General features: G+C 31.1%; 1 protein-coding gene across 2 annotated transcripts in view; it reads right to left on the bottom strand.

Annotated features, from left to right (window-relative positions):
* Positions 1–1,097: 1,097 nt before the first annotated feature.
* LOC113398343 (tachykinin-like peptides receptor 99D) overlaps positions 1,098–13,795 on the bottom strand; it is a 111,032-nt gene continuing 98,334 nt past the window's right edge. Inside the window, exons 3-11 of one of the 2 annotated variants that reach the window (XM_026637054.2) lie at positions 12,049–12,202; positions 10,870–11,044; positions 6,865–7,020; positions 5,926–5,985; positions 5,418–5,568; positions 3,393–3,589; positions 2,867–3,003; positions 2,205–2,326; positions 1,098–1,787 (exon numbers count right to left, since the gene is read on the bottom strand). In XM_026637054.2, coding sequence (XP_026492839.1) covers positions 2,235–2,326; positions 2,867–3,003; positions 3,393–3,589; positions 5,418–5,568; positions 5,926–5,985; positions 6,865–7,020; positions 10,870–11,044; positions 12,049–12,202 — 1,122 coding nt within the window. In that variant the 3' untranslated portion in view covers positions 1,098–1,787; positions 2,205–2,234. The remainder of the gene's footprint in view (positions 1,788–2,204; positions 2,327–2,866; positions 3,004–3,392; positions 3,590–5,417; positions 5,569–5,925; positions 5,986–6,864; positions 7,021–10,869; positions 11,045–12,048; positions 12,203–13,795) is intronic. The other variant, XM_026637055.2, reaches the window with a different exon arrangement.

Genomic DNA, 13,795 nt, shown 5'->3' with positions numbered 1-13,795 from the left:
TCGCATTTTACACTTTTGAAATATTTTCTTATAGACACATCGAATCCTACAAAGTAAAATTTTAAATGTATTTATATTATTATATATGTACACTACTCACAAGTCGCTTCGCACAAGTGTAATATTAATATATTATATACTTGAATATCTATTAATAGGGATCTATAGCAGGTCAGTGCTGACCCGCCTTGGGTGGTCTACTCACTTATCAGATATCCCAACGACAAACATCATTGATTTGATTTGATGTTTCATCGTGAGAAAGTGTAAATAGATTTTTTGAATTAATAATATTTCAGAGATCAATTCAAACAAACATAAGCAGCTTCAATAGTTATATTTTTATAAGTAGTGGTTTCATAGCTCCTGGGTTTCCATTTCACAGGAGACCTTAGAATTTTTAGACGCAATTGTCCATGTCTGGCGGTAATCACTTAACGTCAAGTGAGCCGCCTTCTCGTTTACTCGAAAATAATATATTTTTTATTTGCTTAAGATTTCGAGCAATACAGCCTTATAATAAATGTCATTGGTATTTTACGAAGTACAAGTTACTTATTAAAACATCAAGGATTAAATCTAAAATATATTTCTTGCTTCTGTAATTTCACTGCATGTCTCTTCAAACCATATTGCTAGATTTGGTTCCTTTATAGCTTCGATTTATTTAGAATAGTGAGGTGCATTCGGAAAGTATCCTGCGGGTTTAGACAAACACAACATACTAAAACACGTGATTTATCGAACACCAATATTTTCCACCAACTATTTCTGAATGAATCGTCAATCGGAATGCATCTTTGCCTAAGCTCGCTGGATACAATGACGTCATGATGATAGTTTCCACAGTATGTTATATGGTTTTAATCAGTTTAACCGTTTAGAAAATGACCTTTTCGGTTATTAGAATTAATTTATTTAATTTTAAGTATGTGATTTGATAAATTATTAATTCACAGCCTTAACATAGTTCATAACATAAAAAGACTGCTACTCTAATTATGTTATATGTACATTGAACAATGCCATTTTTTTTACAAATAGTAACCTTAAGTTTTATCAAGTAGTTTTTGGTATACTCTCTATTATAATTAAAATAAAAGACATCAATTAATATTATTTAATAAAATGTGAATAGAAGTTTTAATATCTTGTGTTTTATCAGCCTTTAGTGAGCTTAATGAAATGTTTTGCACGACAATTTATTGTTGACGAGACAAATAATATATACAATATTCTGTCTTTATTAAAACTTAAATAAAATTAATTAATACAGGGATAACATATGAAGTTGACCGACCTTCTAAAGAAGAAACAGGGGTGACATAAGAAGGCCTACTCGAGCTTTCAGAGTGGAAGATTTTGTTTTTTCATTCTATAGGAATCTTTAAATGTAAATCAAGATTTCCTCATCATGCGTAATTCCATTTGTTAAGTAAGTATATAATATTTTTATTTGAAGTAACTTGGTCCATACCATGAATTTAATTAAACACTATAAATAAAAAATAAGCAAAAGTATTCAATGCACAACGTTTGCAAAAATAATTTAAATTTCGAATAAATTATATGATTGGTCACTATTCACTTAGTTCACCCATAGAGATCATGCGGGGTAAGTGCGGGGCGCGGGCGGTTCTCGCGTCATATCCATGTACGTTCCTCGCTGTGCGCCTGAGCGTCATTTGCTCCGCGGTCGCCGTGTGTGCCGTACGCCCCGCGTCGTTGTCAGGTACTACCCATTAGCGGATTGTTATACGTGCTGTGTAACGAAATTCGAATCGTACCTAAGAAAAAATATAAATTGTTATAAAAATTGAATATAAGCAAAAAATTAACACGAGTAAAATAAAATGTAAGCTGCTACTACGAGTATCATAAGCGAAAAATGTAAGATAAAAAAATCATTAATTAATACACTAAAAGTAAATCCATGCTGAAAACGCATTTCTTCACGATTTACATAATTAACTTATACTAAAACATCAAAGTACCAGCTTATCCAAGGTTTTGGTTATGAAAATAATACTAAGCTCAGAGCGAAGCGCTACTAAAATGAAGAAGCCGACATAAAGCTAACGCAGAATGTCTTGATTTTTTACGAGCAAGTCAAATGAGCCTAACTACAAAAAGTTTTAATTTTAAAACCAATCCGCAAAGCAAGGGAGGCTTGCTTTATAACACTTATGAATGAGATCATTTACCAATTTTCAGGATTGGCCTCCGCGCTTCTCCTACTTGTGTAATTTATTTACATGTAGCAAATGAGGAGAGCCGGGTGGTTTTTTGACGAATTTTGTGGTTTTGACGGTAGTCTTGAATAAACCTACGCAGAAGAATGCTGTTGTCTATGATTTTTAATCATCATTATGTATAATAATATGAATAATACACGCCAAAATTAACAAAAGAAGCAAATACTCTGCAAACAGCAACACTACAGATAAACAGCTCGTGCTGTTTAGCTTGAAGAACAATCAGAATAATTTTAAGTAAAGTTTTATTGAATATAGAAATGCCACAATGAGGGTACGAAAAAACATCAATATTTCCAAAATAAATTAATCATCATTTTAATTTGACATAAACATCGATATGCTTTCTTAAATACATAATACCCATCTAAATGAATATAATACGTCCAACAATATAGATAATAAACGTAATATTTGATAGATTTTATCTAAAAGTGGTTGCAAATTATTACAAGTAATTTATATTTCGAAATTAAGAATGCCCGAGATTTTTTTAAATATTCCATAAAAAAATATAAATTCAAAAATCTCATGATGTAATGCGAAAACAAATCGAACCAAGTCAACAAAGCGCACACACAATCATCCATAGCGACAAACACCAAACTCACTTGTGCCGTTTTTTCTGCTAGGTGAGAACGAGCGCATTGAGCGGTCAAGTCGGTCGGGTCCGAAGGCGCGATGACGACTGAGGCCGCCACCAAGCGCGCCGCAACACCAGAAGAACTGCTTGAATCCACGTCTGAACCTTGGAGGAAATGTATCTTTTTTATAACAACTAAACTCGGCGAGTAACGTCGTGGTCAACGGGGAAAGATAGCATCCCCGCTTAGATCTTAGATCTTAGATTAGAGAATAAGTCCTTCACCTTGTGTTAGGAAAACGTATATTTATTTTTATGACTTGAAAGTATGCCCTTAACTTTTATTACGAATAATTTATTAAATATTTTTAATTTTCTGAAATTATATATAATTCAATAAAAAAATAACCAATTACTATAAATTAAATTTATACAATTTATTTCAATGAATGAGTACTCAAATTTAAATTTAAAGAGATTAAATCATACATACTTAAAAAATGAAATCTATATATTAAATAACATGTATATATTTATAATAAAAATAAACTTACTTGGAATTCATCCAACAGTAAATAATGGGGTTGTACATGGAATTGCTCATCGCCAGCCAGTAGATGCCGAGGTATATTTCTTGTATGTAGGGGTAGGTCACCACGTTCGGATAGTAGGATGTGATCACGAAGTAAACGTGGAACGGTAACCAGCATACCGCGAATATCACCACGACCACGATCATCATTTTGACCACCTAAACATTAAAAAGATTTTTTAAAGTGTTTTTGATATGTTTACACACACACTCATTCACTTCGCCATAGTGAATCATTTTATAGACGATTCAGTAATTTTCTTTCTAACTTCTTTATAACATTTTGAATGATAATATTTATTTGGTAAGTCCTCGTGCACACATTACCGTCAAAATTCGATCCCGGTCAAAATTACTGTCGATGGGGTAAATCAATTCAAACTTTTGTACAAAGACCTCCGTTAGAAGTGGTTTTTAAATGATAAATTTAGACAGTCTGAAAAGGCCTTCAATCAAATTTAGGCAAAAAAATCCAATGTTAATGAAGTAATCAAACTTTCCTGGTGTAATCACTTTCTGAGACAACTGTTCTTTTGATAGAACGATTTAATTTAAGTTTTGTCAGATATACTTGAGACATAAAAATTTTAAATATCGCATGAATGAATATTTAGTTAAAAATATTATATAATAATATTAATAAATGATATCATACAAATTATTAAATATTTATTTAGAAATGTCTATATTTAGAAATATTTATTATAATCATATAAAGATGTATATTTTAAATTGTATTAATCGAGACGAATTGTTTAACATTAAACACAGTTGAGCTAGAAAACCAGTTACCGTTTATTTACTTGGTAGAATATACATTCCGAACTGGTGGTAACATTAAAATGATGAATTAATTTTTTTCACAAGAGCCTGCTTGAATAAATTACACGTTGATTTGAATAATCTCTCCAACGAAGCAAGGCTGGACGCAGTTCGGTCTCAAACATAACAAGTGCAAGGTGCAACTGTTCTGGCGATCTACCTCCGACCTCAAATATTTTTAAGATACCTTCTTAGCTAGATTATTTACGTTACTATTGTTAAATAAGTTTAAAATTAATTCATAAAATAGATATAATCTTGTTTAAATATTTGTTAGGCAATCAAAATGCGTTGAAATTTAATTTAAAATCACCTATGGTCCAAAATTTAACCATCTACAAGGCATCCCAACGCACGGCATCTGGATTTTTGTGCCACTAATATCCTGGATTAAGACAGATGAGCTTCGACAATTTTGCCGCTATCTACTTAACTATTAACTAACAAAAAATATGTCAAACATTTCATTTCATGAAAATTATATTCAGGTTATAAGTTCCACTTAATATTTATCTTTTTTTTCATACGTATCACTTATTCATAATCCCAGTGATATACGCCAATCTGGTTTATCTAGATGGATGGGTATGCATAGACGAATATTAATACGTATTTTTATGAACAGATAAGGATTCGTGTAAACAATAGAAGAACGAAAAAAATAATCTAATTATAACCGTCGAATGCCCGATAAATTTTACTACCGTTATGTTCCAATAGGAAACAATATCTGCAGAGACACAGATTCTCGTTATAATAAGTCCAAGGTACTTTTTAAAAGGACAATGAAAATTAAAAAAAAAAGAAACATCATATTATACTTTATTTAAGTGGACTTGTTTTATAAGGTATGAGTAAAAATAAATAAATAATTTATATAATAAAACATTAATACAATAGTTTTATTTATACATGAATAATATATTCATGTTGTTTAATGCGATATTTTTACACTTTACGTGGTTTGATGCCATTTTAACCTAATTAAGAATATTTTTATGTCATAAGCATTTTTTGTGGCTTTTATTTGTGCCGAGAAAGCACAGATAATTTATCCAATATCAAGAGCGATGAATACACAATGGAGATTGATCGGTACAATTCAATATTTTATGATAAGACAAACACTATTCGTAATCAAAATCGTATGAAGTTTCATAAGTACCCTCCGTTTGCTTTTAACGTTGTCAAGCTGACGCTGCGTACACTCGCCGATTGACTTGGAACCCCATAACTCCACACCGACCTTCGCGTACGTATACGTCATAGATATGATTGGCAGGAAGTAAGTGAGCACCATAAAAGCTACGTTGTATCTGCGAAACATTTTTGGTTTTTACATATATTTTTGAAACATGATGAAAAAGGCGAGCACCACTTTTTAATGTTTATATTAAATTAACTCGTACTCAGAGGTGCAGGGACATCGCGAGGAGACCTGTCCATTACATGGATGATAGTCTATAACATGTTACTACTAGACCTCGCTGGAGCAGCATGTTTAAATAAATTCCAAACTTTCCCTATAAGAGAGGGAACTTACTCAAAAACCAGCTTATTTGCGTTAAATTTCGTTAATTACGTTAAAATTAATTCATAAAATAGATTTAATCTTATTTATATATTTATTAGGCAAGCAAAATGTCAAGCAAATTTAATTTAAAATCACTCACACATATTCGAACTGAGGCTTCTCACTGGTGCTGTCTGGCCACTCGGGAAAACACACTCGTCTGTGGAATAAATTAACATATGATTCTAAACAGAATTTACTACAAAACACACAGTTTACACATCAATTATAAAATAAGTTATCAAATTTACAAAAAATATATGTATATATGTAATATGTGCATATGTACTGGTGGATTGTATTGACACTAACACCAAAATTAGAATTCAATCGTTCTAATTGAATAAAACGCTTGTTGCATAAGACTCCAGTCGCATACAAAATTTGTACGGTACGTCATACAAGGTTTGATGATAAAACAAAGAAATTTTATTAAACCCGTTTCAATATTAACCACATGTAAGGTTTCCGCTTTGTAAAATCACTTCAAAAGTAAGTTTTATTTACACCGTCGAATATATTATGATATTTTATATTTTTCACTTTTCAGACTCTGCTAACGTGAAATTCATAATCCTTTTTTCTTTTAACACCGAATGTAACCTTTGTGCTTCTTAATGCGTGTATTAAATTTTAAGAAAACGCAATATAGACGTAAAAGTATTTTTTCATTAAACAAAAATTAATGAGATATTTCAAGAAAAACACTCGTTGATTTATAAAATATTCTTAAGTAATAATCCAAGTGGAAAACATTATTAATATTTCGTTTAAGAAATTAATAGTTAAGCGTTTGTCGCTTATCTAAATGGAATCTTAACAGATTTTAATTCCTTTGATAGAAATAAATCTTAATTTATAATATTCACAAGATCTAAATTTTCTTAATTCACTGATCAATTGATTTCTTGTAGAATATGCCTAAAGTAGCTATGTAATTCTGTAAAGTATTTATGAGTTAAATGATAAATTAAAACAAAAAAAAAATACGCTTAAAATTTCATTAATAATGATAACATACAAATATCATCAGCAATACCTGGTATTTCCATCTGGTAATACATCCACGTCAGTTGTGAAGTAGATGATGTTGGGACTGCTGATGATGGAGCTACCGGCCCATATAGCAGCGGCTATGCCGAGAGTGGCTCTTTTACCGAGCCTCGGTCTAAGAGGGCTCATGATTGCAACATATCTAGAACAAACAATTTGAAGTTAATTAATCGTACACGTATTAAGTTTACATGATTTGTTGTTCGTTTTTATTTGACATTCGTATTCAGGACTAATAATACGTATTTCTCTTTCTAATGTGAAACAGCTTTTACAAATGAGCTTGTAATTATTCACATATTCACGTAATGATGATGATGTCTTCCTGAACGCTCTTCCTGCGTAGGCAATATTGCTCACTATTTCCTGACTCTCATAATACAATGAATTGGCAAACATAAAATAACTGGAGAGAGATTGGGCGTAGGAACAATAGACATCAGTACAAGCATTTCTACGCACGGAAATGTAACACTCAAGTTCATCGGTTATTGGTCTCAACCAAGCTCCCATCATCTGCTGCCGAACAGGCCAGTCCATACTAGTCCAGTCTATACTATATGTTATATATTCAATGACATTGAAGATCAGATTATCTTTATAACTGCGTAAACATAGCGCCATGACTTTTGGCAAATTCGTACTAAATATTTGAAACAAAAACAAAATCAATTGTGCGCAGCGCTGCTAACAATAACATAGTAGTACAAAAGTCATTTTATTTGTAAAGAAATAAATTATTTGCTCGTCAAATCTTTAATGGAATTCAGTCGAATAAAAGAGAATAAAATTTTATGACGAGAAAAACTCAAACTTCTATTTCAGTTGGAATTAAAATTATTAAATTATATTAAATATTTTTTGTTAACTTGCCCTTGTACATGTAATTGAACTATTTCTCTTTCATTTAATATTGTTGTTAAATATAACAGCCTATTTTTGTTTTTATTTTTGTAAGGATAATTCAAAACAACCCACTATGTATGGTACTTTGAATGTACTACAGGCACGTAAAATCTCAGTTCCAGAGTCGGTAGCGCGTTGGTTGTATAAGAAATTGTTGAAATGCCATATGGGTCTAATTTCTGGGATGTGTTGACTACTTACCATCAAATGTTGCAAGTCACGAAAACAAGCATTCTACGTTGAACGTACTAGTATGATGCGATGATTGAAAGAAATTGAAGAAGTGAAAACAAATAATTTTATCGTCTACGTCAGTTGTGATTTCCCTTGTGCCTATAATTATATATTTAATTAAAGCATGCTCACTTTTCAAACGGTAAAATAATAACTGTACGCTCCTCTATATTTTAATGGTTTTCATATATTCTGGATATCCATTTAAATCCACCAAATGCTGTTTGGCGGTAGAAACTTACAGACATGGGCTTGCATAAAGCCCTACGATTCAGTGAATCGATATTTCTTGTGTTTGTAATTACACTGGCTCACGCCTCTTTCGAAGCTTCTAGACAACCTAGATAAGTCCCTCTAACATGTGAAAATATAAATATATTTTAATGATATTAAGCGGCTTGAATTCCGAGTTCGTCTTTAATTAACATTCTTCAAGCAATTTATTTTAAGAATTTCAATGATATATTCAATGGAATTCTTAATTCTTACTCGTAAGAATTCATCTTCTTGGAATTGAGTTTTAAGTTAATCACCGTGTTATAAATGCGTACCAAACGACCAAAGTTATTTCGCTTGTAATTATTTCCACACTCATGAATGAAATTATATTGTGTAATTTAATTTGATTCTGTCATCAGATATAGTGAAAATTAATGGTTTTGGCTGTCTAAGACAAACGAAAAACATATACATTATTTTAATTAATAATAATACAATACTAGTCCTTGGACAAGATTTGTTTTTGAATAGATAATTATTATACTTAACTTACTTACTTACTATTACTGGTTTAGAAAACAAAAACGATAAATGCTAATTTTGTAATTCAGTTTTGAAGAGCAATTTTGGAGATTTCAGTTCAATGAATCGTGCCATTAACCTATTTGAGTCCCCCTTGATGTCAGTTGAGATATATGAAAAATTGACATAATTATACGTCCTCATGAAAAACATTAGTAACTTAATGGCAAAAATTAAGAGCAACCTAAGCCTCCTTTTTAATTTTCTAACACATTTAGCTTTACATTCATTTTAATTAAAGATTACATTAAATGAATCGGAAAACCCATGCTCTGTATTTCAACTAATTAGTGCAAAGACGTCCCTTTTAAGATCCGAGGTTTCGCAAATGGTTTTAAAGAGATCTCTTTAAGTTACAAATTAAAAGACAGTTTGCTAACATTTCCTATACCGTAAAACCTCCACAGCCTCTTTGTTCTTTATCTGTATGTTATAATATTTGAATTTATAAATACCTTTTCAGATTGACATGTAAATATGTTCACTATTTTATTTATTTATCGAAATTAGGATTTGTTGGCCATTCTCGCTTCTGAATACTGCCGTGACATTTGAAGGTCGGCCTGACGCTGCAGGCCTTTCCTTGAAAGAGTCTTAGCGTACTGAGAGCACACTCAGTTCTAGTTGGTCTGTAGATTTCAGAGATAATACACATCGCGCTGTCTTCTTCTTTCAGGAAAAAACATATAATCAAGAAATATATTAATATCATTTATAAATACCAACAACCTTGCAAATCTTGTTATAATAAGTTTTAACCATGCCAGTTTTTATCTAAATATTAGTGAGATAACTTTGTAATAAACGATTGGTAATAATTTATAAATACGAACGGATTGCTTAAAATATGTTACATTTTTAGCCTCGCTTCTTGTAATAATAAATAAATTCACACGCGTTCAATAAAAACTTTTTGGTAAGGTTGGATTCCGTCATTTTTAACACAGGATTTTGATCCTTACGGACAAGTAATATAACAAGTTTAATTATACTAATATGCTAATCTTTTTATAATGTCGATAAGAGCAAATTATTCAGACCTTAGTTAAAATGACATTAAAAAGATAGTATATTTATGTAAGAACTTTTCTTTAATTAATTGAAAATACTTTTATATTTCGAAGACTCAAGGCAAAGACTTCATTACGATAAAAAAAACATTTGTTATATTTGGAGCAAAACGTGAGAATATTTCGGCGGCTTTTCATGTTTTAAGATGAGTACTTAACTACTGTGTCTACTTTGTTGACATCTGCTCCATTTGCAATCATATGTTTCTTTACACTTCGTTGTTATAGCTTTAAAACAAATGTCTAAATTGATGAAGTACATGATCTTGGACGTACTTTATTTTAAAATTGTAGTTTTATTTCATATTCACACATCTGATGGTAAGTAGCCACTACTCCCCATAGAAATTGGCGCCGTAAGAAATGTTAACGATTCTTTACATCTCCAATGCGCCACCAACCTTGGTAACTAGGATGTTATGTGTGTGCCTATAATTATATTGGCTCACTCACCCTTCAAACCAGAACACATCGATACTAAGTATTGTTGTTTGGCGGTAGTGTGTGGTACTTATCCAGACGGGCTTGCACTAAGATAAGGTACTGAATCCAAATTTCAATCCCCAACAAAAAACTTACAGGGGTTTCTTGAGAAATTCGAATTGGGAGCCCAAAGTTAGGATGATCGCAATAATCTCAGATGCCTTCTTAATCTTCCTAAATTAGACAAAAGAGCACCTATGTTTGCGTACTCACCTCTCCATATTTTACGCGTGATGTTGACTAGGTCTGAGATGGATCACCATCAGAGAAATTTGGACAGAAGGACATTATTAATAAAACCGCTATATTCATACTAAGTAGACTAAAATTATGTATCGTAATTAGCACTGACAAAATCAAGACTACTACTTACTAATTCTATTAGATTTACAATTGCTAAACTGAACCGAGCCTTAAATTATACCTGTTACAGATAAAATTGGAAAGCATTAAGCGTTATAAGATAGGTGAATAATATAAAATATATTAATATCTACCGGTCAATGCTGATGGCCATCAGAGTGAACACGGAGGCTGATATGCTGAGCACTGCGATGAACTGACAAAACTTGCAGTAGAAGTGACCGAAGGGCCAGTCCGAGTACAGCATATACGTAAAGTTGAAAGTGACGTTCAATGTTGACACCATAGTATCTGCTACTGAAAGGTTTACTAGAAACGAAACGTCATTATTGTAATAAATATTTATTTGTAGTTAAATCTTTTCTTATAAATACAAAAAAACAAGAAATCAGATAAACGGAATTTAAACAGTACATAAAAAAATAAACAAAATCATGAATACTTAAATACAGCGTTAAAATAAAGACAACTTTTAGAATATTTCGTGAGAGAGCACTCAATTATTTTTTTAAGTAGACTTAATTTTTTAAAGTAAAATCACGAAGTGTAATATAAATGCAACAATGATTCAATCTGGATTACCGCTTTCAAATTTGTAACGTAACTAACTTTTCGAAATATTTTTGAGCGAAACATTTAAACTGTGCTATTTTAAAGCAAAGTATTCGAAAACTAGCGCGATTGTGTAAAGTAGTCACTATTGAGTTAAAGTCTCATTGTAACCGGTGAGAATCGAATTTATACTAGTTAATACACTTTGTAGAATACTTGAATAGTTGTTGTGGAATGTCGCAAAGTTTCTATTGAACGTAGTTTAGGGAAATGGGAAAACATCAAGCTCCCTCAGAAGTTTGGGACAGCTCTATCGCGGCGAACAATAGCGATTCGATCGTACACTTTCATCGCATTACTATTGATGGATGGTGATGTTCTAAACCTTTAATGAGAGTACTCCTTGAGTAATTACGAACCATTTAATAAGACTTTATATTCGAAATTAATGATGTCTTTAATAAAAATAAAATTAGAACGTGATTATAATGGATTTTGTAATTAATCAATGAAAATACTTTTTTTATAGTATACTCTTACGTAAACTCTCGAATCGTCATTGTAGAAGTTCGAAGTGGATATCAACTTTACTACGAACCAGCAAGGAATTCAGTTGGATTGGTAGCAACAGATTTTTAATCGATCTAATATAATAAAATCTAAATAAGATCTTGGCAAATGTTTAACATAATTTTAAAAAAAAATATGTATAAGCCAAATAGTGCAATTTATTTGTGCTAATGCAAATTAATAAATCTCACCCAGAAAATAATTTGTAACGCTTCTCATTCGCTTGTTGGCAAGAACGATCCATATGACCACGACGTTTCCCAGCGTCGCCACCACCACCATGCCTGCGAACAGCACCGTCCATAGCACTTGACGCCACCACGGTAGGATGAATGATTGGTATTCCTGAATAACAAATAATTACTTAAATCCGCGCTATACCAATAATACTTTACTAAAATATACAGATTATAAATCGCTTATATTTACGCATAAAGAAATAAATATAATGTTCATCTTTGTAATCAAAGCTACCGGTCATCTTAAGGAGGAAAATATTTTAGCCAATTTATTTTGAATTTGCATGTAATATTGACGTAAGCTTGATAAAACACCAGTAGGTAAATGGGTAAAATGATTTAGATAAGTAAACCTTGTTCCATCTATTCGAAAATGTATAAAATGAACGAACAAAATGGCATTTTCTTGAGAATTAATTTTTTCGAGGTGAACTCAAATTCTAGTTTTATAAAAGAACAAGGGATTTTAAATCACTTAAACACGATGTTGAAAGCGAAAAATAAAGCGTTTTTCTGCTTGAGGATAAAATGAATTGTTACTTGAAATATAATTTTGATTTTTAATATCATTCTGTTATATTGCCAAGTATATGTCGATATCTATATTATATTTTATTGTTAAAATAGTCGTATCAATTTCCATATGACAAAGTTCCAAGACAATTTTGATGCTGATAATATATTTTAGGTTAGTGTTTTAATAATTATAATATGTTCTTATATCAATTTATCTTATAGATATATTTATACATTTATTTTATAGCAGATTATATAAAACGCAACTAGGTAGGAATTCCATCATATCGAGATTTTCATTGTCATACATCACCATCAGTATTAAAGTAAAAAATTTAGACATACGTCACGATGGTCGCCCTCAATTCAATCGAAATATAAAGAATTTCATTTGTGCTCAATTCTAATCATATGGTTTATCTTATTGGTTTTATTTATTATTATTTATTATATAATAGTTTAATTAATGTATTATACTTCTTATTTTTAATTATTATGCTTATGTTTAATTTATATTTTCAATAATAACATTGTGTAATATGATAATGCATGGTGAGACTACCTGTAAGTAGTAGACATTTTACTTTTTTTTTTATTTTGGATGTGATATTGTATCTACTATTGGTTGTCCTAATGAAAATAAAATAAAATATATATCAGTCGGTGTCAAACATTATAACTGATGTATCGATATGTTGGCAATCGTAGTCTTAATTTAATACTAGTTTAAAGACTTTATGCAAGCCCGTCAGTTCTCTCCTTTTTTATTATTTTTTTAATATTCTATACAGAAGCGTGTATTAATAATTATGTCTGTTTAAAATATGATATAATTAAAATATATATATAACATATGTACGTTATAATACATAACATACTCGCATCATAAACACCAGTGTGCTACTACATATTAAAATATTATAAATATTTAATTAAGTATTTGCGAAACTATTTTTTTATGACCTTGTTAAGTGGACGAGCAAATAGACCACCTGATAAGTGGTCACCATCGCCCATAGACAATGACCCTGTATGAAATATTACCCATTCCTTACATCGCCAATGCGCCACCAATCTTGGGTACTAAGATGTTATGTCCCTTGTGCCTGTAGTTACACTGGCTCACTCACCCTTCAAACTGGAACACAACAATACTGAGTACTGCTGTTTGGCGGTAGAATAT

Source organism: Vanessa tameamea, chromosome 7 (genome assembly GCF_037043105.1).
Source record: "Vanessa tameamea isolate UH-Manoa-2023 chromosome 7, ilVanTame1 primary haplotype, whole genome shotgun sequence".
Taxonomy (NCBI): Eukaryota; Metazoa; Arthropoda; class Insecta; order Lepidoptera; family Nymphalidae; genus Vanessa; species Vanessa tameamea.
The sequence above is the reverse complement of the archived record's forward strand: the minus strand, read 5'-3'. Positions and strand labels throughout refer to the sequence as shown.